General features: G+C 39.5%; 4 protein-coding genes across 5 annotated transcripts; 3 read left to right on the forward strand and 1 right to left on the reverse strand.

Moving 5' to 3' along the window:
* The first annotated feature begins 1,625 nt into the window (after positions 1-1,625).
* LOC143035961 (PCNA-associated factor-like) lies at positions 1,626-27,039 on the forward strand. Of its 2 annotated transcripts, none has more exons than XM_076203226.1 (4): positions 1,626-1,690; positions 1,824-1,941; positions 25,307-25,432; positions 26,599-27,039. In XM_076203226.1, exons 3-4 carry the CDS (start codon positions 25,314-25,316, stop codon positions 26,774-26,776), a joined length of 297 nt encoding a protein of 98 aa, XP_076059341.1. In that variant the 5' UTR covers positions 1,626-1,690; positions 1,824-1,941; positions 25,307-25,313; the 3' UTR covers positions 26,777-27,039. The 2 variants fall into 2 exon arrangements, with proteins under 2 accessions (XP_076059341.1, XP_076059342.1); XM_076203227.1 differs by having other exon boundaries at positions 1,824-1,938; positions 25,305-25,432.
* LOC143035695 (uncharacterized) lies at positions 6,206-7,772 on the forward strand. Its single transcript, XM_076202560.1, has one exon. The coding sequence runs from the start codon at positions 6,531-6,533 to the stop codon at positions 7,770-7,772; it is 1,242 nt and encodes a 413-aa protein (XP_076058675.1). The 5' UTR covers positions 6,206-6,530.
* On the reverse strand, positions 9,543-10,536 carry LOC143035696 (uncharacterized). The gene is made up of 2 exons (XM_076202561.1): positions 10,400-10,536; positions 9,543-10,242 (listed from the first exon to the last, which is right to left on the reverse strand). Exons 1-2 carry the CDS (start codon positions 10,534-10,536, stop codon positions 9,543-9,545), a joined length of 837 nt encoding a protein of 278 aa, XP_076058676.1.
* On the forward strand, positions 20,511-25,282 carry LOC143035960 (uncharacterized). The gene has a single exon (XM_076203225.1). The coding sequence runs from the start codon at positions 20,996-20,998 to the stop codon at positions 22,289-22,291; it is 1,296 nt and encodes a 431-aa protein (XP_076059340.1). The 5' UTR covers positions 20,511-20,995; the 3' UTR covers positions 22,292-25,282.
* Positions 27,040-27,562: the final 523 nt, after the last annotated feature.

Here is a 27,562-nt window from a genome sequence, read left to right on the forward strand (position 1 = left end):
AATATATACTAATTTGGAAAAAATAAAAGGGTTTTTTAGTAATATTTGCATATTATCTAGAATGCACCTTTTGAAACAGACAATCTTGGAAAGGAGGGGGGGGAATGACATTCTGACAAATGGTGAAAGTGGTGAATGGGCCAAGTAAGGCTGAGAACCCCTGCTTTAGAACAAAACCAATTTAGAATTTTTTTCAACATTGATAAATAACGAATATATATGATGGACAGGTATGATAATATTCTGTCCAGTAGCTCCTTGGCCTTTTAACATGGTAGCAAACTTAATTTAACCAAAACATCCCAGAGAAATAGTCTGAAAAATGAAACAATCTGTGGGCTCATGCACGCAATTTACCACATGTAGAACAACAATGCAAAAGCAAATACCTTTGTTGACAAAAGTTTAGTTAAAGCTGTTAGAAATGTGAAAAGCAGTACTACTTGCAAAGAATCTGCTGCTCTAGGGGTAGAACCTAGCTCCAGTACTTCTACTTCATAAAATAGCATGTCGCACCTATTTGGAACCAGGAGTTCTGTCTTTATTTTCTGGATTACGGTCTCCAGTACTTCATAAAATAGCATGTTGCACCTATTTGGAAGCAGGAGTTCGGTCTTTATTTTCTGGATTACGCTCAGAATTGTAGTTGTTATTTTTATAGAAATACCTAAATCTTTAGATAAAGGTCTTTGACTTACATAATACTGTTCTTTTGCAGTTCTATTATTTGCTAGCAAAAAAATTTTTCATAATATATATATATATATATATATATATATATATATATATTAAATAAAGTTGTGATTTAGGGTAATTTAGGGTAATTGACACAACTGTCTGGGGTATCGAAATATTTTGGTGTGGAAGCACTGGTTGTTAGTTTGGACTCGAGTTGGTGAGTAGCAAAGGACGATTGTGTTTTTGACGAGAGGAAACAAGGCTTAGACTGTCGTAAATAAAATATGTTATTACAAGGTATTTTTTCAAGCAGAAATATTTAATTGACATTGTATTCTCTTCTTTACAGTGAACCAGTCTTCAGTTTACCTCAACCGATCCAGTGCGCCTTATTTATACTTTGGGATAATCCCGTCTAGCATATTTACTCCACATCTTTAATAAAAAAAAAGGTAAGTAGACAAGGGTCGCTAAGTACCCGATGAGGGTAATTAGACCCTGTACTTAGGTATGGTGCCCTCTTTATCAGTTGAGAACACTACATCTTCTTTTGTGCAATTTTATGCATGTACTATGGCAAAGTGAGACTCGCCGATTAGTACGACAGAAAAAAATCGTGTTATTGCTTGTCAGATGTCTAAATTCCGTCACCGTTTGTATTTGAAAGTTCTCTTGTATATAGTTGAGGGATCTCGAACCATTTGATTTGGAATTAGGATTTTCGGTTTTTGTATCATGATAGTCTGGTCTAATAAACAAAAATGCGACTACTATTCTGTCAACCGCGGTTGGCAAGATATACAATGAATGATGACATAGTGTAAATGGTAATCTTATAATTAAGTTATATTGAAAATAAATTCTGAAGCTGAAAATATGAGAAAAAATCCAAATTTTGCAAAGGTAAATTGCCTCGCGCATTTCTTAACTCATATTTTTCTTGTCACTTTCAGCTACAGGACTAGTTCCCGCCAAAAGCGGGCGATACAGTTGTTAGTTTGGACTTGAGTTGGTGAGTAGCAAAGGACGATTGTGTTTTTGACGAAAGGAAACAAGGCTTAGACTGTCGTAGATAAAAGATGTTATTACAAGGTATTTTTTCAAGCAGAAATATTTAATTGACATTGTATTCTCTTTTTTAACAGTGAACCAGTCTTCAGTTTACTATAACTTGTCTTCCTCAACCGATCCAGTGCGACTTATTTTACTTTGGGATAATCCCGTCTTTAAGCATATTTACTCCACATCTTTAATAACAAAAAGGTAAGTAGACAAGTCTTTTTAATATAATTGGGTTTAGTGTAAATGCAGAAACTAGCGATTCGGAGTGGGAAACCTGTTCTAATAAACATGTACCGGAAATGAAATTACTGTCGTTTACTTCAGTAAACAGAACTACTGTTAATGTAATAGTACAGAGTGAAACTTACGAATTGTCACAATGATCCTGTTCCAATAAGAGACATTATTCATAGTGAGAACTTTGATCAATTTATGGATATTTATGTGGACATAGTGAATAAAAGTATTGAAAGTAATATAAATATTAATATATTCCCAATGTCTGAGAAGAGAGCGATCGTGAAGTCAATAATTAAAGGAAATCTTTATGCACTGTTTGAATTCTTTTAGACCAGTCTCTAATTTGACATTTTTATCTAAAGTGATGGAAATTTTTATTTTGAATCAACTGCTCGAGCTAATGCAACGAATGAATGTTACCTGATAACCAGTCTGCCTATAGGAGACTTTACTGAAACGGCAATGTCGAATGTGCTCAGTGATCAACGATTTACTTGTAATGGATGAGGGAAAGTGTGGTATTCTGATTTTATTAGATTTGAGTGCTGCGTTTGACACTGTTGTGCATAAATTGCTATTGAGAGACTGCAGATCGATTGGTGTAGATGGGGATGCATTGGAATACTTTAGAAGTTACCTGAGTGATAGGACATACTCACTGTGTTCAAATAGGTAAATCTTACTCAGAGGAAAAAAAAACCTTAGAAAGAGGTGTCCCCCAGGGAAGTGTGCTGGGTCCTGTTTTGTTCTGCATATATATAATTGAACTATCTTCTTGGGTGGTAGTTCACCTTCAGGCCCACATTTGGTACCAGATGCTCCAGAATCTTCCAGACGTATATTATTATATATCTTTAATATGTCTGGAAGATTCTGGAGCATCTGGTACCAAATGTGGGCCTGAAGGTGAACTACCACCCAAGAAGAGGTCGCCTGTGCTATGTGAGGAGAACTGAGGGGACGTCACAAAGGGTGAAGAACATAGTACACCACAGCTTCACCTATTTTGGGGCGTGCCTCTTCAACTCTGTCCCACAGAAATTGCGAAACCAGACAGGCACTTCACCAGAATTTAAAAAACAAACTGGATAAGTGGCTGGCCACAATTATGGACCAACCACCTACACTGGGATACACCAGCTCCAATAACAACTCCCTCCAATCACTGACCTGTGACTGAGAGAGGAGGAGCTGCCTGAGTACAGCGGATGTCCACGTTAGCTGAATCGGTCAAGATGAAATCGGACAAAGGTAGGTAGGTAGGTATCTCGTATACTTGAGAAACATAGCGCGAGTTTCAAGTTGTTTGCAGATGACACTCAATTTTACATGAGTGACAAATATTGATGATATTGAAGAAAAGTTGAGTGTAATTATGGTAGATATAAATAGATGAATGAAGTCCAAACAACTGAAACTAAATGAAAATAAGACTGATTGTGTAATTGTTGGAAAACAACAAGATATCATGAGACTGAACATTCCCCACTTGACAATCAATGATACTGTATTGGAAGTCAAAGATGTTGTGAAGGACCTAGGAGTGATGGTGGATTGTAACTTAAGTTTTAAGTGTCAGATAAATCAGATGGTGAGAGCAGCGGGTTATCACTTACGAAATATAGCCTTTGTTTAGTTTGTAAGAAAGTATCTTGACGAGAATATTACCAAAATGCTCGTTCATAATTTTGTAATCAGTAAACTCGACTATTGTAATTGTTTGTACTATGGCCTCCCTAACTATCTACTGAGAAAGCTGCAACTTGTCAAGAATAGAGCCGCAAGGTTAATTAAAGGGTTATCTTCACGTGAGAGAATAACACCAACTTTAATTGACTTGCATTGGTTACCAATTAAGGCCAGACTTGTGTATACAATATGTGTGATGGCCTATCAGGCATTAAATTCTGGTAGACCCAAATATATATGTGATCTCCTTGAGGACTTTCATATACGACTCAGATATGTTAAGACAGTGTGATGCCACATAGATTACATGAGCCACGGTATAATTTGGAAATTGGATTTAGAGCCTTTGAAAATTGTGCTCCAAGACTCTATAACAGATTACCTTTGAACCTTAAGATGGCCGAAAATGTTGAAATATTCAAGAAAAGACTGAAGACATACTTGTTTACTGAGTGTTATGATCTGGATGATATGACTATGAACCAAGAATACAAGTGTTTGTATGAGGGCGGCTGTAATGGGCGCCATGTAAGCGGCGGAATACGGCTGAGAAACTCCAACTACGTAAGAACGTAAGATTCAAAGTTGAATTCAAGTCTAGTTCTAAACGAAGAAAATGCAAATTGGAAATATATGGAAGTCTTCTTGGATAATGCTGGCCTGCGTTTAATTTTTTTTCAAATGTCAAAGGTTTTTCAAGTGATTTATAGGTTTTTTGGTGCGCTGAATCCAAAAATGCCATCCGTTTCCTTGGATCAGGTCTAGTTTTTGAGATATGAGAAGTGCGACTTTTGGGCCTTGTATAGTACTAAGTATAAGGAAAACGAGGCTGCAGGTATAGCCTATTCTTATTTCTTTTTGCATAAAAATTATACTGTAGCACCCCAAAACTGATACTGAAACCTAATGATGTTTTTGTTTACTTTCAGGAAACTGAAACTGCATTGACTACATTGACAAACAACATTGACAACACTGAAACTGAAAATGGTTTAGAAAAGTATGAGCTCCAATCAAGGTGACTGATTTTATAAGAATCTGTGCTTCTTGTGTTTCTGTTTTGGACACGTATCTTAGATTGACAGAAAATGGAACGCAAATGCACAAATCATCCTGATAGGTTCTGCTACATATGTGGTAATGTGATTCTTCCTCGTCGACTAGCAAATATAACTGATTTTGTGAAGAAGGCATATCATGCTTACTTTGGAGTTAAGCTTGGGGACCAGGACAAGCCATTTGCACCCCATGTTAGCTGCAAAACATGTCGAGAACTTGCGTGATTGGAGATAATAAAAGGAAGAGTATGCCATTCGCTGTTCCAATGGTTTGGAGAGAGGGTAAAGATCATGTGTCAGACTGCTATTTCTGCATGACTAATCTTAAAGGAGTCAACCGCAAGAACAAGCATTGTATTCAGTATCCTAATGTTCCGTCTGCCATACGACCAGTCCCTCATGGTCCAGGCCTGCCCGTTCCCGAGCCAGATGTTGCAATGGAATCTAGCTCTGAATCGGAATCTGATAACGCACTAGACAGGGCAGAGGGTGGAGAATACATGCCAGAAGAGAATGACTGGCCAGTGCCTCTAACACAAGCAGATCTCAATGACCTGACACGGGATCTAAACCTATCAAAGGAATCGGCACAGCTTCTGGGTTCTCGTCTTCGTGAGAAAAATTTGCTAGCACCTGAGACAACATTCAATGTTTGGCGATGCACTGAATGCAGCTGAGCTGTCCGTTTGGTGGTCGCTTAAGTCAGTGATAAGAAACTTTCTAGGAAATAACCGAAGTGCAGAATACGAGAAAGAAGTCGATGAGCTCTTGAACAGCTATAAAAAATTAGGGGCTCGCATGTCAGTCAAAATGCACTCTCTACGGTCCCACTTAGACTATTTCCCTCAGAACTGTGGTGACTTCAGTGAGGAACAGGGAGAACGTTTCCACCAGGATATTCTTGTCATGGAAGAATGCTACCAAGGCCGGTGGGATGTGAACTTTCTTGCGGACTACTGTTGGTGTTTGAAACGAGAGGTGGTGGCTGCCCAACACAGGAGAAAGTCATTGAAAAGGCCCTTCATCCATGATTAGATATTCTGTAATATATCCTCTTTATCTTCTGAACTATGCAAGAAAAATTATTTCTTTTGTCAAGAATTTTTTTCCAAAATTAAAGGGAATAAATAGCACTAAATGGCGTTTTTAATTATTTTTACCGCCTCGTATCTCTAAAATGTGACCTGATTGAACAAAATGAGTGTGATTTTTAGATTCTGCATAGCAAATTACCCTAGAATCAGTTATCAGATGCTTTACCTTTGAAACTTCGCAGGCCAGTGGAATTGGTACCGCCTGGTCAAGGAATGCATTCCTCAAATAAACTTCTGGTAGAGACAATGAATGATAGCCGTTGTGGATGTGTAAAACACTAGTATAAACAAGCAGTGGAAGAAGCCAGGAGCCGTTGTGGATTTGTAAAACACTAGTATTTTTTTTTTCTACATGGCAACCATTATCTATCTGGGAGTGCACTCACAAGTTCTCCCGGCGAAATACGCTACGGCGTCTGACTTACGACTCTTTAAATACGCGGTAGTACGCATTTAAATGGCATCCTTGGACGAACCCACAAACAAATCGTCAGCTGTTTAGGTCTTTGTTTATTCTTCAATATCTTCGTGAAAAATGCAAATATTTTCATTGTTTGTTTTATTTTGCAGCAGAAACTTTTTCCAATCAGGCAGAGCATGCCGAGTGGTGCTTACATGCAGCACTAGTTACCCAATAAATTTGCTTTCGTGAGAGCGTAATCTCGTAAAAAAAAATTGTGTGAATATTTGTTTTTTATTTTTTGTCATAATGCCTCCTAGGAAGATAAAGCAAATACGGAAGGCCAAAGGAAAGGCCCTATATGAACGATTACTTGCAAAAAGACAGAAAGAAAAAAGTGAAGTCCCTGATGTTGCCAGACAACAAGAGTGTGAAGTCCCTCATGTTGCCATACCAACAAGTTCTACTAGAAAGAGGCCTTTGGACGTAAGAAAAGATTTAATAACTGAAGGAAGTGATATAATATCAACAGATAATAGTGAGAGAATACTTCTTCTGAAAGGAAAAAGACTTAGTGCACTTGTTAATCAATTAAATTGTAATGTATGTGATAATAAGGCTGAATTATACACTAAAGTTACGCAGTGTGAAGTATGGCTCCAAGTGCAATGTCCAGCTTGTGGTGCGGTGTTATATCAGGACAAACCTGAGAAAGTGGAAACTGAAGGACAAATTTTGACAGAGACGAATATGAGAATGGTGTTTTCATCAATGATTAATGACATTGGTAATTCTGGCCTTAGGAGAGAATGTGCCATTTTGGGAATGCCAAGCTTCAGTGACTATGTATATCATCATTATAAAAATGCTATTTGTAAGAAACTAGATAGTAATATGAAGCAGTATCAAGAAAAGTCTGTGGCATTAGTGATAGAATACTATCAAAGCCATTTAGGAATTGAACGTGATGAAGATGGTTTCCTTGATTTGGAGGTTTCTTTTGACGTTACGCGGATGAAAAGGGGGCATACTTCTAAGCTAGGATGTGGCTTTGTGATAGAGTGCCACACAGACATAGTTTTGGACTTTGAGGTGCTGTCATCATATTGCCATGCCTGTTCTGTCCTTACAGGGAAATATGAGAAGAATAAGATCACTAAAGAAGAATTGACAGCTAAACTGGACAATCACAAGAAGAAAAATCTGTGTAAGAAAAATTTTCCTGGGCCATCAGGTAGCATGGAACCTGAGTGTGCTTTGAGAATGTGGAAGAGGTCAAGTGACATGAAGGTTAGATACACGACTATGGTTAGTGATGGGGACTCCAGTACATACAAGGCCCTTATACAGTTGAATGGTGATGAAGGCCCCTATGGCAAAAAGCATCCTGTAATAAAGGAAGAATGCAAGAATCATTTGCATGAAAGGATGGGAAAGTGGCTGCTGACTCTCAAGCAACAGAAGAGAGAAAAATATGTAACAAAGACTGGAAAAGTTCAATTCGGGTCAGTGATGACCCTGCCAGAATCTGTTATCAAACATTTGCAATGATACTACCTGAATGCAGTCAACAGGCATATTGGTGGTAATTGGGAGGAGCTAAAACTTGACATAATGGCAACTTTTTATCATTGTATAAGCACAAATGAGTTGCCACAACATGATCTTTGTCCAGAATCATGGTGTTTTTACAAGAAAAAGAGAGCAGCAGGGGAAACCTTTGATCATAAGGCAATGAAAGTTGCCATTCGAGTCAGTCAGGAAGAACAAGACCTGATTAAAAGTGTGTATGAAGAAAGGTGTCTCAAAGGCAAAACACAAAATCCTAATGAAAGTTTGCATGCCAAGCTCTGGGGAAAGTGTTCAAAGTCAAAGTTCGCTGGACTGGACAAATTGGTTTTTGCTGCACAGGTAACAGTCTTGCAACATAACTTTGGTTATGAAGAAGGCTCTGTTTTGTCGTGTATAGGACTCGCATCAACAGCTGACACACTCAAAAGTGACAGCTCCTTTGAAAGGAGGAGGTCAACCCCAGTGCCACCCAAGAAGAGGAAGCAAGGTGCCACTGCCAAGCCCTCAAAGGATTATGATCCTGGTGGCTTTTAATTCAAAACCCAGCGACATGAGTCTGGTGGTGCCAGATGATACCCTTTTAATATACATGACTATATTTTTATTATAGTCATGGCTATACTTTTATTATAGTCATGGCTATACTTTTATTATAGTCATGGCTATACTTTTATTATAGTCATGTATAGATAGTATCCTGACACCAGAAGGTGGTGGGAGGGGACTGGGCACCAGCAATTGCCTGCAGTGGTGGTGACTGGTGAGTACAAAACATATTTATATTACTAAATTATCATGTATTTCTTGTTTCTGAAGTTTACAGAGCATAGAAAACATGATGATACACAAAAAATATCAGGGATAGGCTTTGTTAGAAAAAAAAAATTAACATATTTGAAACTTTGACAGCGATTTCCCGATTTTTTTTTATTTATTTTTTTTTTTATTTATACTTTAAAGCAATATATATCAGCTATTTTTCAAGATACACCATATTTGAAAAAAAGTAATATATTTCTAAAGGCTCTGTCTAAAAATTTGAAAATAGGGAATTTTTATTTTTTCTTAAGTTGGCAAATGGCAGTTTTTTTTTCATGTGAATTTGAAAAAAAAAATATTAAACAAAAATAATATAAAAATCTGTATTGACAAAATCATTATTTAAAACCCATACATTTCAGGTTCTAAATTTAAAATTGATGTGATATACAGTTATTGAGATCTATAACTTTGAAAACAAGAGAAAAAAGGACAAAAATGACCATAACTCAAAAAGTTAAAAGACAAAAGTAATGAAAATTTGCCAAAATGTTCACTGGAGAATGGTCATATGTTACAAATTTAATTGAAATCCAATGATAAAAAAGAAACCCCCCAAATTCTCCCCTTAAGCATATAATCTTTTAAGAAATATTTGGAATAATATATTTTAATGCAAATGCAGAGCACCAAAAAATATATACACTTACACTTAGATGACTTCTGTCGGTGATCGACGCAGCTAGACTGGGGTCCCACTGTGACCAGGCAGCTCCCTCACATCAGTTGTCCAATCGATTAGTCGATTGGCGTTGGGGCTGGTGTATCCTGGTGTTGGCGGCTGGTCTGGTATTTTGGCCAACCATATATCCAGATGTTTTTTGAAGGTGTCTGGAGACACCCCTGTTATGTTTCTCAGTTGAGGCGGGATGCAGTTGAACAATCTTGGCCCACAGAACGAGAAGCTGTTATGTATTCTGGACTTGATGCTCAGTGGTGGACTGTTACTTGAATACCAGTGTTGGGCACCCTCTTTTCTAACACCTTCCAGATGTAGATGATGATGTAGCGTTCCCTGTGCCATTGAAGAGAAAACAGCTGCAACTCCTTCAGCCTCTCCCAGTAGTTCAGTTCCTGGAGCCCATGTATTTTGCTGGTGAAGGTCCTTTGGGGCCCTTCAATCTCCGTGATTTCTGATATTTTCTGGGGAGACCAGATTTGGCAGCAGTATTCTAGGTGTGGTAAAACTAATGATTTCCACAGGGTCAGCATACATCTTGGACTTCTTGTCTGGAAGGTACGTAGGATCCACCCTGATAGATGCCTTGCTTTTAATGTTGTTTGGTTTATGTGATGATAGGAGGCATCACTGCTCATACCCACTCCCAGATCTTCCACTACATCCTTTGCAATGATCACTTGTTGGCCACAATAGTAATTTGTTGAGTTCTTGAGATCCAGATGGTGGCCATATCGTAAAAGTTCGAACTTGTCTCCGTTCAGTGCCATGTTGTTCTCCTCTGCCCACCTCAGGATTTCATTAAGGTCTTGCTGCAGGTTATCGGCATCTTGTTGTGTACGGATCTTCAATTTGATTCGCATGTCATCAGCGAAGGATGTAGCTGTAGAGTGTTTAAGGTCTCTATGTCCCCTATCATGATGAGGAACAATAAGGGACCCAGTACAGTACCTTGGGGAACATCACTAATAACACTGATTGCCCGTGAAGGATTTCCTTGTATGTTGACTCGCTGTTTCCTATCAGATAAGAAGCTGTGTAGCCATTTACCTAGGACTCCGCATATTCCAAGCACTCGTATTTTGTGTAAAAGGATTCCATGGTCCACCTTATCGAACGCTTTTGCAAAGTCAAGGTATATGACATCGACGTTGTCCCCATCTTTGGTGTCGTCCAGTATTCTATCATAGTGGGCAAGTAGTTGCGAGAGGCATGAACGTCCTTGTCTGAATCCATGTTGGCCATTGTTAAATGCCTCTATGGTTTCCAGACATTTAACGATTGCTTTCCGCACTACTCTTTCCATTATTTTTATTAAATGGGATGTTAGTACCACTGGCCTGTAGTTTTTGGCAATTCCTTTGCTACCCCCATTGTGTACTGGGGTGATTGTGCCATATTTGAGCTCGTAGCAGTTTCAGGGGTAGTGCTAGCTGATGTTTGCAGTTCTTTAGCAATTGGGCATGGACGCCATCTGGTCCTGCTGCTGCATTTGGTGTGATCTTGTTGATGGCCACTATTATTTCTTCTATAGAGATCTCTACTGAAGATAATTGGTGTGGCGTCACCTGGGGTTCGTTGAAGAAGGTGTGTGGTTCAATTACCTTCATATGATCTTTCGGTTGGTTAAACACACTCTCGTATTGCAGTTTGAGCAACTGCCATTTTAGTTGGGTCGCTCTCGAGTTCCCCAGCTGGATTTATAAGTGGTCCTATGGTTGGTGTACTCTTTAGTTTCTTGTTAGCATATGCATAAAAGAACTTGCTATTTATTTGAATATTAGAGATAGCTTGTAGTTATTCTTGAGCCCTCTGATCTTTATGGGACTGAATGAGTTTTCTCTCGATTTCCTCTAGTTCACTTTGGATGTTGGTGGTGGTTGGTAGATGGATGGTCTTTTGGAGTTTGACTCTTAGCTTTGTTCTCCTCTTCAAGTTTTTCCTGTTATGGGATAATTTTTCTTGGTATTTGTTGGTTTGGGAGGCACCATAGTTTTACAGATTTCAAAGCATCTTCTCTGTAAGATGTCTAGGGCTCCTTCAGTGTCTTTGTCTTGGAAAAGAGTTACCCAGTCGGACTGGCCTATTTCTTTTCTAATCTCGTCCCAATCAATATCTTTGCTGAAGAAGTTCAGGTCATGGAGAGAGGAACAAGAGAAGTGTGCCTTTTGTTGAGCTATTTTTTGTTTAGTAAAATGTGTTGTCATAACTTTGATAAGACCGTGGTCAGACATTGTTGTCTTGGTAACTTCATATGAATGTACTAGGTCATAGTTGTTACTGAATAATAGATCAAGTATGTTGTTGCCTCTTGTTGGATCCTCAATGAATTGCTTGAGATAGGCTAGATCAGCTAGGCTGATCAACTCCATTGCTTGCCTCTTCATTTGTTGTTCCTCCTCGTATATTCCTAGAGGGCCAGGTTATTATTGGTAAGTTTAAATCACCTGCAAGTATGACTTCAGTGTAGGGGAATGGCAGGTGATTATGAAATGATTGTAATTTCCCTGACAATTCTTTGAACATTTCCTATGTGGTGTTTGGGGGTTGATATAGGGTTGCAATGAATAGGTCAAGCTTCTTTACATGTACAGCTAGTAACTCTATTGTGTTGTTTGAGAAAGCAGTAAGAACCTTTGTGTTTGCTGCTGTCCTCCCTTAAGTATAATGCTACCCCTCCATGACTTCTATCTACCCTATCAGCTCTGAATAGTGTGAAATTCTGGATATTAATTTCTGCATTTAGGATAGCATCGTTAAGGTGAGTTTCTGAGGGCAATGAAGATAGTGCTATCTTCTGCTAACTCTTTGAGCATTGGTACTTTACACTGGTTGCTTTGTGGGTAAAGCCCTCTTAAAATACAGTCAATCCTTTGTTTGTGTTGTTTGTTTTGGTGTGTCACTGATTTCTGGTTTAAGTGTGCGTGTTTGGGGGAGATTGTTTTCTTGCCAAGTAAGAGCTTCTTCGGCTTCCTTTGTTTCTTTTATCGTGTTCTCGTCGCCTTTGTATTTGTGATTGAAACATTTGAGGCATGTGTATATTCTGATTGTTTTCATAAAAAGCATTATTTGATAGAGTGGGAGCCCTGTGCAGAAATAATGCATCCAATTAGAGCACGAGTTGCAAGACATGGTGCGTCTCATGTCTTTGTTGACTCCACATGCGGAACAGCTGCATGTTTGTTGTGATTCTGCGTTGGTGGCAGCCATCTTGATATCTATGTTGATCACGATTACTGTGTTGCAATTTACTTTTGTTTTACTTGTTTCCTATGTGGTGCACTACACTGCCCGTTCTCTTCACTGTTACTTTACAGGTTTTCTTCGGTCTTTCTGTGTAGTAATAGTTGGTAAAAATTGCAAATTTCCACAATAATGGTTAATTAACACTGAGCTTCATGGACACGTCCGATCACTCACTCACTTGCCGAAGTCGGATTGTAAGTACAGCCACTATCCGAGTTACAACCTAGATAGGTTCCGACCAACAAGTCGTAAGTCGGATTGGTTGTAAGTAGGATCCTATTGAAAATGGCCGACATGAGAGTTCTACTCTAGGATACATGATCTCAATCTGTTGCATTTTTAAGTAACTTTTTCTAATGAATACTATTAAATATAAGCTGTTTACTGCTTATTTATCAATGCTTTTTAGTTTCATTTTTATAATTTTTTCTATTTTTTTAATGTTTTAATACTGTACTGTATTTCAGTATATATACGTATGCAGGTACTGTATGTATATACTATACCTGTATATACACACACACACGTATTAAATATAACCTTGCTTACCATTTTTAAGTTTTTTAAATTGTAGTTTCCTTTTAATCATTTTTTCTTAATTCTTCAATTGTTGTATGTACTCTAAATATATGTGAATTTTAAGATCTATTTTTCTCATCCATTTCAATTCATTCTAAGTGTGAGATATAGGACTGTATATTTATCTTTGTACAGCGTTGAGTAAAAGCAGCAACGACTGCAACAGCACTGTAGGAGAGAAGCCAAACGCAGAGTATGGGATCCAATGTATTTAACGTTGTGCCTAGCAGGGCTTCTCCCGAAATAACAGTGGACCTTTTTAAGGCTGTCGACCCATAAGGGGGTCATTAAAGGTCAGATATCAACAGATATACCATTCACTAAAAATCATCGAAAAAGTACTTTTTAAAAGCATACAAATAAAGTTTTTACCTATTACAGAAGAATTTATTCAGAAAATTCACTTTTAATTGCGCCTCGCATACCACTTTTCCGAAGTCTAGATATTCAGAATAACAATATTGTTTGTTTGGCAACTGTGACGTCACGAACGCGGAATTCCCCGAAGCGCACGGGCGGAATGTTTCAAATAGCAGACGACGCAATGAAATGAAGACAACTGTTTTTTGCCAAATTTGATAAGATGTAGATGGTGGGATTATATAGAATACTGTCAGTGTTTTTTTTATGTACATTAAACTGTAAATACAAAAAGTTATGGAAGTCTTGATATCTGACCTTTAAAAGTCAGATATCAAGACTTCCATAACTTTTTGTATTTACAGTTTAATGTACATAAAAAAACATACTGACAGTATTCTATATAATTCCACCATCTACATCTTATCAAATTTGGCAAAAAACAGTTTTGTCTTCATTTCATTGCGTCGTCTGCTATTCGAAACATTCCGCCCGTGCGCTTCGGGAAAGGTTCGGGGAATTCCGCGTTCGTGACGTCACAGTTGCCAAACAAACAATATTGTTATTCTGAATATCTAGACTTCGGAAAAGTGGTATGCGAGGCGCAATTAAAAGTGAATTTTCTGAATAAATTCTTCTGTAATAAGGAAAAACTTATTTGTATGCTTTTAAAAAGTACTTTTTCGAGCAATACGAGGATTTTTAGTGAATGGTATATCTGTTGATATCTGACCTTTAAGCCTGGTGTGAAGTTGTTCGTCTCTACTACTTTTTTTTTTTCCCACCAGTTTCATGTGCGTTAAGAAAGAAAATACTTATAGTGTATTCGTATTAGTAAAATCATAATAGGCATCAGCTAGACGTGGTCGTAAGTATGTAAATATCCTTCATTCATAACACTGGGCTGCATAAAAAATGCAACATAAATGACAGTATCATTTTCTAGACCAATTTTTTGTGCTGATCACGGTGGTAGTAGTCATTTTCCTCCTAAAGTTCTAGTTTGTGTTACAGCATATGTCCTAGTGTAGTGTTTTGTTAATCTGTGCCAGATTTGTGGCGTCTTACGTTAATTAGTCGAGTGTTGTAGGTGTTAGGTTTAATCTATTAATTGTGAGTATTAATTTGATATATGTTTAATAATATATATGTTTAATACTATATGTTTAATACTAATTTAATACTACTATGTTTATATACATATTTTGTTGCAGATTCATTAATTGAAGGATGCCACGGACTTGCAAGAACCACCCTGACTCCTTTTGCTACATATGCGGCAAGTACACACCATCAAAACAGAAGCGCACCATCACTTCTTCAGTAAAACATCTCTATCGTGCCTACTTTGGCATCAGAATTGGAGATCAGGATAAACCATGGGCTCCTCACATTGCCTGTATGAACTGTTTTTCTGGTTTATGCCATTGGAGTCGAGGAAACAGCAAGTCAATGCCATTTGGTATACCAATGGTGTGGCGGGAACCTACAAATCACCTTGAAGACTGCTATTTTTGTATGGTGAAACTGCTGGGAAGAAATGCTAAAAGCTCAAAACACATTGAATACCCAAACATTCCATCAGCTATGCAACCTGTACCACACAGTGATGATGTTCCTGTGCCAATACCTCCTGAGAATGTACACCGTGCTAGTTCAAGTGACTCTTCATGTAGTGACGGTGAAAATCCGGATGTGTATCAAGAGATCAAGTTGACTGGGACCTCTGGGAAAAGCTCTCAGTTCGAACAGAGTGAGCTAGATGACCTTGTAAGAGATCTTAGGCTCTCAAAAGAATCTGCACAATTGTTAAGTTCAAGGTTAGCAGAGAAAAATATTTTGGCAAGTAATACGAAAGGTAAATGCAAGGGTAGTGGGCAAGGAATTGGAGATGGTTAAAGAAAATGAAGAAAAGTGGGAGGTGAGCCAGCTGTTGTTTGCGGACGGCACTGCGCTTGTGGCAGGATCGGAGGAGGGATTGGGGAAGTTGGTGGCAGAGTTTGGGAGAGTATGTGATAGAAGAAAGCTAAAGATAAATGTGGGTAAAAGTAAGGTGATGAGATGTACAAGGGGTGAAAGTGGCAGTAGACTGGAAGTGAGCATTAAGGGAGAGCGACTGGAGGAAGTGGATAGTTTTAGATACTTGGGTGCAAATGTGGCAGGGAAAGGTGGAGTGAAAGTGGAGATAGAATGTAGATTGAGAGAAGCGAGTAAATGCCTTGGTGGATTAGAGTGTAATGAGGAATAGACATTTGGGAATGGATGCTAAGAGGAGACTGTATGAAGGAGTGATTGTGCCAACAACACTGTATGGGGCAGAAACGTGGAACATAAGAGAGGAAGAGAGAAGGAGCTTGAATGTGTTTGAGATGAGGTGTCTGAGAAGTATGGTGGGGGTTACTAGGCTGGGTAGAGTGAGAAATGAGGAGGTGAGGAGGAGAACAGGGGTGAAAAAGGATTTGGGAGATAGGGTTGATGAAAGCATATTAGGATGGTTTGGACACATGGAAATAATGAGTGAAGAAAGACTAGTAAAAGGTATGGAAGGCAGATGTGGAGGGAGTGAACATGAGGGGACGTCCTAGGATGGGGTGAAGGGGGCTTTGGGGAAGAGGGGAATGTCTGTTGAGGAAGGATGGGAGAGGACAGAAGACGGGTGAATGGAGAATGTTTGTATATGGATGATGATGTGATTGCATGAGGTGGAATGGGCAGGGGATGGGGGGTGAGGTAGTGTGTGTGAGCAAAATTTGATGCAGCCCGAAGGGATTTCTCCCCGTCCTCTCATTTTATGCAATGGGGGGACGGAGAGGGGAGGTCACCGATTTAATGAAGCGGCCTTGCTGTGGATGTGCTGTGTCTTGCGACACTGCTTCTGACCCAGGGCAGTGGACAAGGTGCAGGGATGACCCGTCATCCAGGAGGTGCTAAGATAAGAGGGAGGGTGGAGGGGTGTGGAGTGTATTCAGGGATGGAATGGGTGGGAATGATTTTATGCCATTTTCTTTTAGGCTACCCCCCTTGTAAGGGGGAAGAAGCCTTGGTATATGTATGTAATACACACTTTGCATGGTATAGGCATCGAGACCAGGAATTCGTGCCTTCAGCTTCAAATAAAACTGTATTTTTTGTAATCCGATATCTACATGCCTGCGTGTATGTTATGCCCATTTATCATGTTTTTGTTTGTTTTCAATAATATGAAATGTACCGTTAACCTCGAATGTCCTTTACTTACCCTTATATATTCACAGGTCTTTTATAGACCTGGCTTAGACGCATTTCTGCACAATGAATCTTATAAATATAGTGTCAGTTATTACAAAAAAAATGAGGACCTCCCTGAAAAAATGGGTTTAGCATGCGAAACTGTAATGAAAAATGTTAATGACGTCTCTGTTGCAAGAATTTTTTTTCTGATGCAACCCAGTGTAATTTATCAGACTCTTCCACAAATGCCTTAGCTGCAGGCGCATCACTGCTAGCAGCCTCACCTTTCGACAACACGTGGTGAACCTGGTAACGCTCTTGAAAGCAACGAAACCATCCAGCACTCACTATGAACTCATGTGAAGCGTATTCTTCACCTGCATGTTCTTTCAACATGTGAAATTAATACTGATGACCCACTTTCGGAGAAGAATAAGCGAAGATATAGAGATCTGTATATTTCGATCACTTACTGTGATCCTCTTCGGCAGATATGAGTTACAAAGTACAGAACAATGTGTATTTATAGTAAAGCAGTGAGGTAGCACGAGGGGACGGGGCTCAGGTCAACACGCCCGGCACGCATGCTCGCATCTTGGTGGCTCAGGTCACATGACCGGCGTTGCATGGGCCTTGGTGATTTTTGTCCACCGCTAATGTTGATGGTTACATCTTATTTATGGCAAAAGAAGAAATACAGTCTTTTGCCATAAATAAGATGTTACCATCAACATTAGCGGTGGACAAAAATCACCAAGGCCCATGCAACGCCGGTCATGTGACCCGAGCCACCAAGATGCGAGCATGCGTGTTGACCTGAGCCCCGTCCCCTCATGCTACCTCACTGCTTTACTATAAATACACATTGTTCTGTACTTTATAACTCATATCTGCCGAAGAGGATCACAGTAAGTGATCGAAATATACAGATCTCTATATCTTCGCTTATTCTTCTCCGAAAGTGGGTCATCAGTATTATTTTACATATGTGCTACGACATATCTTTGTTATGTGAAATTAACTTGTAGCCTTACTTTGTACTGCTTGCAACGTCACTCACATTTCTTTGCCTATTATCTTCCAACCACATGTAGAACAACTTTTCCATCTCTGCCATAACTGCTGTACGCGATGGCGGTTGCCACAACTGTCTTACGCACTGTGTTGCCAGACATGTACAGTAAACTCATAATAGGCATCTGCTAGATGTGGTCGTAAGTGGTGGTCGTAACTCCGATAGTGACTGTATAGTAATATCTGGCCCCATCTTTACCACCAACCTACCTAGCCATTGAGCTCCAGTTACTATGTATATAATAAGTTTATTTGGGAATTGCTGCAGGTTAGTTTATGTAGGTAGCTTCGGTTAGGTTACAAAGATGGCATCTTTAGCAACTGAGGTGGCTACGTTTGTAGGCTTATAGCATTTTGCAACCTTTTTTTATTATTAATTTATGGTAAGAATTACATGTATTACATTGATGTATTATAATTTACAATTGTTATTTAATTTTTTACTGATGTATTGCATAGGTGTGAACTTTAACCTCTTCACTCTGGGGCACATCGCACGTCTGGCAGCATTAGCTGCCCGACGTGCGATGTTGCGTCATAATAATTGCATTATAAAAGATAAGGTCGGTGCTCGATCTTCGTTCTCTTTCACCTGTGTATTTTGATAACCATAGAAAATATGAAGCCAGTTTAGAGAGAATGAAAGTTACGTAGGGACAACTACAATAAATATAATCAAGATGGCGACGTCGGCATCAGCGAGTACCCACTTGCTCCTCATGCCACCTACGTAGGCGTCACCGTATGGAAGTCGTTAAAAATTACCGACAAAACAAAGATGGCATCTTGGGCAGCCGATGGGGCATGTTGACAATGGGCTGAGCTGGCCGGGAAGCCACTGAGTGACTGGACAGTAGGCAATGCCGCTTGCCGTCCGCAAATCATGGCCTCTCCTCCAGCTTTCAGCAACTTCGCACTGAAGTTGCAGCTGCCGCTTAGACTCTTCAACCTCTGTCAGAGAAGGCAGAGATTTGTCTATTGATGGATGGGAAACTGCTAGAGCAGTGGTTCCCAACCATTGTGCCGTGGTACCTAAGGGTGCTGCCGAAATTCAGGCCAAAAATAATTTTCGTAAACATTTAATAAGTGAGATCTTCCATACCTAGCTATTATTGTCATCTTCATTCTTTATTCTCTGTGGAGCCGTCTTTATAATCCTTAGAACTTCTAACTTTTATTGAAATTTATTTTCATTAAAATTACAAAGAGTTCGTGAATTCGGAAAGATGATTTAGTTTGTAGGAGTGACGCTAATTACTTATATGACGGTGAGTTCGTCAGATGTGATAGATGATGATTTATTCAGCAGGAGAGAGTGACACTAATTACTGAATAGGACGTGATATGATGATGATTTCGTCAGTGATAGATGATGATCAAATCAGCAGGAGAGAGTGACACTAATTACTGAATAGCATGTGATATGATGTTCGTCAGTTTGGAGTATAGATGTTGTAAAATTGAAATAAATTCGAAAGTATTTAGATTATACAGTGGGAGGGGAAATGGAGTTAACGAAGAAGGTGAGAGCTGGAAAATATCAGATACTGGAAATAAATGGCACCGATTCTTGAACAATGAAACTCATCCCCCAATTTCTTCTCATCATGTCGCCATCTTTCAGTTGTTTTTAAAGTAAATCTCAAACAGACTCGTGTTGAATACAGTACTGTAAAGTGAGGCGAACATTTCAATTTTGTGTTCCCACTATTAGCTAATAACTGTTCTTGTTCTTTATCTGCTCTTATTAATAATTGCTGGGCCGTTGATTGATAATTAGCTAATAACTGTTCTTGTTCTTTATCCAGGCTCACCTTTGTGACACCATATTGATCAGGATATCCCAGACATCCCCAGGCTTTTTCCCCCTTACAAGGGAGGTAGCCAAAAAGGAAAAGGCATAAAATCATTCCCACCCATTCCATCCCTCAATACACTCCACACAAAGGATTACAAAGGCGGAGCATGCCGACAGGAGACCTTTTGGTCCATATCTAGGTCGGATGCGAAAAAAAAAAAAAAAAATTATAAAAAAAATATGTATGCAACAAACAAAATACATAAATAAATGCATAGGTATAGTTGAATAACAAACAAACAAGTAAACAGTAAATAATAATAAATTGGCACATAACTAATAATAAATGAAAACCAAACACACAAATGATAACAAAGCAAAAACAAATAATATAAAATAAATTATAATCATTACAGCATCTTGCTTAGGTGTTTATATAGATGAGTCTTAAAGCTTCGAACTGAACTACATTGCACTACCTGTGCAGGAAGTTTATTACATTCATTAACTACACAGTTGGCAAAGTTGTTTCTACCTACTTCCAAACTGAATCTATTTCCGGATAGTTTGAGACCATTGTTTCTTGTCTGATTCTCATTCAATGTGAAAATTTTGTCACTATTGATGTCAATTCCCTGGACGACGCGTCATCCCTGCACCTTGTCCACTGCCCTGGGTCAGAAGCAGTGTTGCAAGACACAGCAAGGCTGCTTCATTAATTCGGCGACCCCCCCTCTCCGTCCCCCCATGCATAAAAGGAAAAGATGGAGAGAAATCCCTTCGGGCTGCGTCAGATTTTGCTCACACGTACTACCTCACTCCCCATGCATCACAACATCATATACAACCATTCTCCATTCACCCCTGTCTTCTGGCCTCTCCCGTCCTTCCTCAACAGACATTCCCCTCTTCCCCAAACCCCTTCACCCCATCCATCCACCTCATCCTAGGACGTCCCCTCATGTTCACTCCCTCCACATCTGCCTTCCACACCTCTTTTACTAGTCTTTCTTCACTCGTTAAGAATTAACATGAGAAAATATTTTACCAGGACAGAGGACCACGAAAGAGAGGCCCTTCTACCCACGGGATCCGAAATTCAGAATGCAGCGAACAATTGTATAATGGAAAACCAAGACGAAAGAGAGGACATTCTACCCACAAGTTTGGAAACCCAGAATGCAGCAGACGATTGGATAATGGAAAACCAAGTTGCGGAAAACATGGACACTAGCATAGGAATTGATTTTCAAGTCCCTTCAAATTTGGAAGAGTCCTTCCACGGAGGATGCCACACCCTTGTTGTATGAATCAGAAAATGTTGAGGAGACAAGCTACAAAGTTATATCGGCAGGATCCCAGAAAAACAAAGGGCAGCTTGCGGACAGCAACGGTTACACGTATGTTGTGAAGACAAAAAGGAAGAATGGCAATGTGATGTGGCGCTGCAGTTTGCGTAACAAGAACGTTTGGTGCAAGGCGACGGTATCACAGAAAGGTGTGGATTTCACGAGAGGCTGCCAGCCTCATATCCATCCAGGAAAAGTCGGTGCTGCAAAAGCGTCAGAAGTGCGGAAGGTTGTGAAAGAGTCTGCGGCAAACGAAATTTTCATGTCTGCAACAGACATTGTCAATTGGGTGATGTTGAACGAAATACAGATGTCGAGAGAACCAATTGAGGCACTACAGAAACCAGTGAATCTCGCTAGAGCAGCAAATCGATGCAGGCAGAAGATGCAGCCGGCAGAACCACAGGATCTTGATTTTGAAATTGATGAAGGCCACATTCCTGAGGATTTCCTTCGCAAGGATTTACACGTCTATGGAAAACGCCATTTGTTATTTGCCACAGAGAAGATGCTCAATCTACTGAGCCTATCGAAAACGTGGTACATGGATAGAACATTTAAAGTTGTCAAGGAACCTTTTAAGCAACTGTTCAGTGTGCATTCGTTTATTCAAAGTGGAAATGATACCAAACAAGTACCTCTTTTATTTGTTTTGATGTCGGGGGAACAGAAAAAAGACTATAAGAAAGTACTGAAAGCCATCAAATGCCTAACACCCAACAATAACGTTAGAAAATTTGTCATCGACTTCGAGCGGGCAGTGTGGAAAGCCATTCTATCGGTGTTTCAAGGAGTTACTATTCGAGGGTGTTCCTTTCATTGGACTCAGTGCATTTGGTGGAAAATACAGGAAATTGGTCTGGCTCCAGCATGTCGTAATGACGAGGACACACACAAACTTTGTCACCAATTTCTTGCATTACCCTATCTCCCTCAAGAACACATCCGGCCCATGTTCGAGAGACTAGCAACACATGCATCTACAAGCTTGCTGACACCATTGGTGGATTATATTCGCATTAACTGGATCGAGAATTCACTCTGGAATCCTGAAACTTGGAGTATCTTTAAGCAGCCGATTCGTACCAACAATGACGTTGAGGGTTGGCACGGTGTGCTGAATCATCATGCCAGATGTGGGAAATTGTGCTTCTATCGTCTTGTTAAACTTTTGCATGAACAATCGCAGTTGATCAATATTCAGATAAGATTAGTGTCAGACAATAAACTGCAACATAGGCAAAGAAAGGAGTATAGACTTGTGCAGGGACAAGTCAATCAAGTTTGGGATTCCTATATTGCTGGTGACAAGTCAGCCCGTCAGGTGCTTCACAAATGCTCACACCTAGTTGCACCAAACATTGATGCCATGAATAATCATTGAGGTTTAGTGCTTTTTGTGAATTTAATTGTTTTGCAATTGTGATCCATCTTCTTGACAAAGATCACATTTTCATAATTTATTTTTTGTAAAGTATTGGCTATATAGGCCTACTCCCAGCGGCAGAACAAGATAAAAATAACTGGTAAAATATTTTCTCATGTTAATTGTAAATTTGTAATAATTTGTAGTATTTACTCTCGGTTCTTTTGTATGCTGAACATTATGGTTATGTAAATAATTTGTATGTAAATATCTTGTTTGTTTAAATACAGGGTGTTCCAAAAAAATTTGACGTCATTTCGCAGGCCAATAATTTTGGCAATTTTCGTTGAAACCTCAAATTTTCACAGCTTGCATAGAAACAGTTCAAGATTTTATGTTTAATGTTTGACATTTATCTCTCTTCAGTTTGAGAAATGCCGTTCACTTCAAAAGAAAAGTCATTTTGCGTGTTGGAATATGCTCAAACACAGTCACCAAGACCGTGCAGCGTGCCTTTGCAAAATTTGCCAAAAATGCACCAACTAGTAAACAAATTTGGACCTGGCACCAAAAATTTAAAGAGGAAGGCTGCTTATGCAGGGCTAAAGGATCTGGACGGCCATCAACATTGGAAGAGAAGGTCGAGAAAGTTCGTGAAACATTCCTGCGAAGTCCCCGGAAGTCTGTAAGAAGAGCAAGTATGGAAACCCAGATTCCTCGAACAACAGTTTGGTGCGTTCTGAGGAAACGATTGCAAATGAAACCCTACAGGCGAGTTTGAGTACCGACTTGACGTGTGCAGAGTCACAGGCGGCGCTCATATTGAACATTTGTGAAACTTGTGAAATCGGTCATAGAATCTACAAATCTTTGTTTTTTCTTTGAAATGTCAACTAATAAAACATATGATGTTCAACATAAAGTTTGTGCAGTTTCATTGAGATGCACTGAGTAGTTTCCTAGATATTGGCATTTAAAATGACGTCAATTTTTTTTTTTTTTTAATTGTAAATTAGATATCTTTTTGTTTGTTTTGAGTGTCACAAAGTATAGTCAGATGTAAACAAAAACAATTCAATCAACATGTTCAGTCGTATAGGGAAGGGCACACTACATACTCTGAAAAGCAACCTTAAAATTAAAAACGGTTGACTGGCTGTGATCATATATGCAATGTCCACTGTTGTACCTACTGCACCACTACCAGTCTCTTGGGGATGTCTGGGATATGCTGATCAACATAGGTAGTCACAAAGGTGAGCCCGGATAAAGAACAAGAACAGTTATTAGCTAATTATCAACCAATGGCCCGGTAATTAATAATAGAGTGAGGTTGTTTTAACCACACCACTGAAGGCAAGGCCATTTTGGTGCTAGCCAGTCAGAACGTCCCACTTTGACTTCAGTCAAAACGTCCCATGCCAAGTCAAGGCATTTGATGGTGTCATTGGTTGATTGGAACTTGGGAGGAATTGTCAATATAATTTCTCCAATATTGGAACATGCCACATGGAGATTGGAGGGATAATATATTTCCATGATTGGAACGGAATCATTTATATCCATCAACTGGTAAATTCACCGAAAATGGAGAGTAGGGCCCTTAAATGAAGAGTAAGGGTACCTTTTTAATTTGTTAGAGCAGGTGCTCCTGGGCACTTGCCTTCCTTAATTTTCCACCAGAAATGGTGAGAAAAATAGAATTTAACGGAAGGGTATGGTACACCTGATATGGTCATAATCCCAAGTGCTGAACACAAATTATGGGTTATTTAGCGTTCAACGCATATTAGTGGGGTTACGGCTGCATTGGATTGTCATAGGTGTGCCTCTCCTTGTTCATCTTTATGATAGCTGTAATGCACTGTAGAAGAACTTCTGTTCAAAATAATGGGCTAAATCTCAGACCATGGGTTCTGCTTTAACACAAAGTTAGTTGCTGTAATTCTGTAGATGATGCTTTAAGTCCACTCCATCAGTACAACTATATCAGACCAACCCACCAATGTTTGAAGAGACTGTTCCTGGGCTTAAGGCCAAATATATATCGTTCATAAGGTTTCCCAAAATTGGTAAAGGGGCATTCAGCAATACTGGGTACTCTGACAAGAGTGAGTGGTAGCATCGTAGCTCTAGTCAAATTACCCAACAGTCATATATAGGTTTACCAGTCCATGTAGGTTTATTTAATAAAATATAAAACAATGTGCCAAAATAATTTCACTCATTTTAAGGCTGTTTGCCCTTGCAGTGTGCACAGAGAGGATAGAATCAAATGCCCAAAGCGAGATCATCTTTACATCCCACAGATGATCAAGATAAGGACAAATGACATCATGGTGGATCAAAATAGATACCTTTAGAAGGGGCGTTGGGTGTTTTCAAAATCATTCAATGCACTAGAGAACAATGCCACTGCATGCTCAATCATCAGGGTATTGTTAGGATATGCTTGAATTAAATCTACTGCACACGTGCGACTGGTTTTCTGATGCAGAAAAAGATGGTATTGGTGGGGACAGTGAGCATTTTTTTTCACTGCCTAACCCAACTGAAGATATGTCCAAAGTAAATACATACTCCACAAAACATGATTTAATACTGTTCATGTTTTCACTCTGAAAAGTAAGATATACAAGTTTTATTGATCAACAGTAATCCCTGTGCTCATAATTCAGAAATGATAGAGAGGACATGCACACAAGGTTGGCCGAAGGAAAGGGGGGGTGGGGGGGTGCCACAATGATTGAGTACAGAACGCCTACTTAACGTAGGTCACTGCTTCTGACCCAATGGACAGGATGCAGGGATGACTCGTCATCCAGGAGGTGCCAAGATAAGAGGAAGGGTGGAGGGGAGTGGAATATATAGGAAATGGGATGGGTGGGAGTGGTCTCGATGCCTTTTTCTTTTTGGCTACCCCCCGTGTAGGGGGAAAAAGCCTTTGGTATATGTATGTGCATACTAGTCGCCTTCCTGCTTCGTAAGTGTACAGCATTGTGTAGCTAATAAAAATTTATATATTTATTTCAGCGAAACTATGGTGCGCACAAGAGCAGATGCCGGCAGTACGCGTGTGGCTGGTGCCAAAGCACCACGCAAGTCTGTTGGTTCAACATCCTCTGCCAGTTCACCCTCGAGAAGCACGGGCAAGAACAAGTAAGTTGTAGTTGCAATGGCATTGTAATTGTCAAACATGGTACAATCAGCCCTTGATAAATTAGTTGAAATAATTCTGTACCAATTTGGCACTGTGGTGTTATCAAATATCTGGAGCAAGAACATTCATGCTTATATGGCTGCTACATTAGGGGATGATGCTCCAGCTTTATCAACTGTGCAAAAGTGGACAGCTGAATTCTAGAGGGGTAGGGAGAATCTTGAAAACCCAAGGTCGGGATATCCTGCCATAGCAACCAAGCAAGAAAACGTTGACGGTGTTCACCACATGGTGATGGGTGACAGATGTTTAACTATTAATCAAATAACTAATACTGTAGGCACCTCCTGGGAATGAATAGAGAACATTCTGCACAAGGAACTTGACGTGTCAAAGGTGTCCCCTCAGTGAGTGCCACGCCTTTTGAGGGAAAGAGAAAGGGTGCAAATGAACATAAGAATATAAGAATGAATGAGACTGCAAGAGACCCTAAGGCCTACACTAGGCAGCTCCGTATCTATCACCACCTCTCATCCCCATCCATAAAGTTTGTGTTTCTTAAAACAACTGATATTTTCAGCGATTACTACATGGTTACTGAGTTTATTCCATTTGTCGACCACCCTATTAGTAAACCAGTTCTTGGCTATTTCCTTTTTAAATCTAAATTTGCCCAGTTTATGACAATTACTGCAAGTCCTGCCCTGTTGTTTTAATATGATGACCTTGTTCATTAATGGAAGTGAAGGTGTTGGGAAAGTAGAGAATTTCAGTGTTGTTCAATGTGGAGGAGGTTCAGGAGGGGTCGAGTATGGCATTGGGTTGGGTAAGGATACGTGTGCCTAGTAATTTTAGCTGGCCGAGCTGGTTAGGATGTCATTACTTGCAGTGAAGGTAGAGATGACTTTGAATCCTGCTTGGAGAGGGTTGAATTAAGGGCATGGTTCATTAAATTCCATGCTTCGAAGTCCACTGTAAGGGGCACCATCCTAGCCTCCCGATAGGGGAGAGTTTGTGACAAACCAAATCGTTATTTAATTTTTTGTCCATCTCTTAATGGAAGAGTTTGGCTGTTTGATTTTGAGATCTTGTTCATTATTATTGTGAAATCTGTAGTAGATGAAGGGAGGGACATACATGCAATAAAATGTCATTCTTCTTGCAGGTACAGTGGAGGGAATTCCCACAACCCACAACCCATTCCCTCATGGCAGAAGAGTGTAGATTCCTTCTTTTCTCAAACTCCAAAAGACAAACCAAGTAATGCCAAGAATGAACAGAATGACGATGCTCAAAGTAGTGGGTCTTCTATAAAGAGCGAGAACATTTCAGATGACGACTAAAGTATTACATGCATGTGGTAATGTTGAAATAGCACCTGAATAGTTTTTCTGTCTTACAGTTCCAAACAATGGTTTAACTGTTTGAAATTGTTTTTAGTTTGTAAATAGTTACAGCTCTCATAGCTTTAATTATATTTTATTTACCACAAAGTCTCTGCACAACCATGGCTTGTAACAGATCTGGTTTGGACAGTGACCAGTCCATTGAACACCATTATGTTTGTATTTCCATGCATTTTTAAATAAAGATGTTTAACACGTAACATTTTTTTATTCTCAAAAATTGTTAAACAGGATTTGCAATAGTAGTTTAATTTGTTGCTGGGGATTAAGGTTTCTCATCCAGTTCAAGCACACTTGGACTTTGCCACCTTCCTTACAAGGAGGAAAAGGCCATTGGTAAATACAATATACAAATTAAAGTTGTAATACAGTGAGGCTTTACCTTTTGAAATAAATTTATGATGGCTCCAGAAGTCAAGAAAAGAGGGAGAAAGGGCTGGTGAATGAGGGGATGAAATGGGTGAGAGTGGATTTACGTCTTGGACATATACCAAAGGCTTTTTCCCCCTTACATGGGAGGTAGCCAAAAGAAAAAAGGCATAGAAACCACTTCCACCCATTCCATCCCCTACATAGTCCACTCCTCTCCACACTCTTCCCTCCCGATCTTGGCCACTCCTGGATGACAGGTCATCCCTGTATCTCACCCTGGGTCAGAAGCAGTGTTGTAAGACAGCAGATCCACGGCAAAGCCACTTCATTACATTGGTGATGTCTCCTCAC

The sequence above is a fragment of the Oratosquilla oratoria genome, chromosome 19 (assembly GCF_046742065.1).
Source record: "Oratosquilla oratoria isolate Oo_2021 chromosome 19, ASM4674206v1, whole genome shotgun sequence".
NCBI lineage: Eukaryota > Metazoa > Arthropoda > Malacostraca > Stomatopoda > Squillidae > Oratosquilla > Oratosquilla oratoria.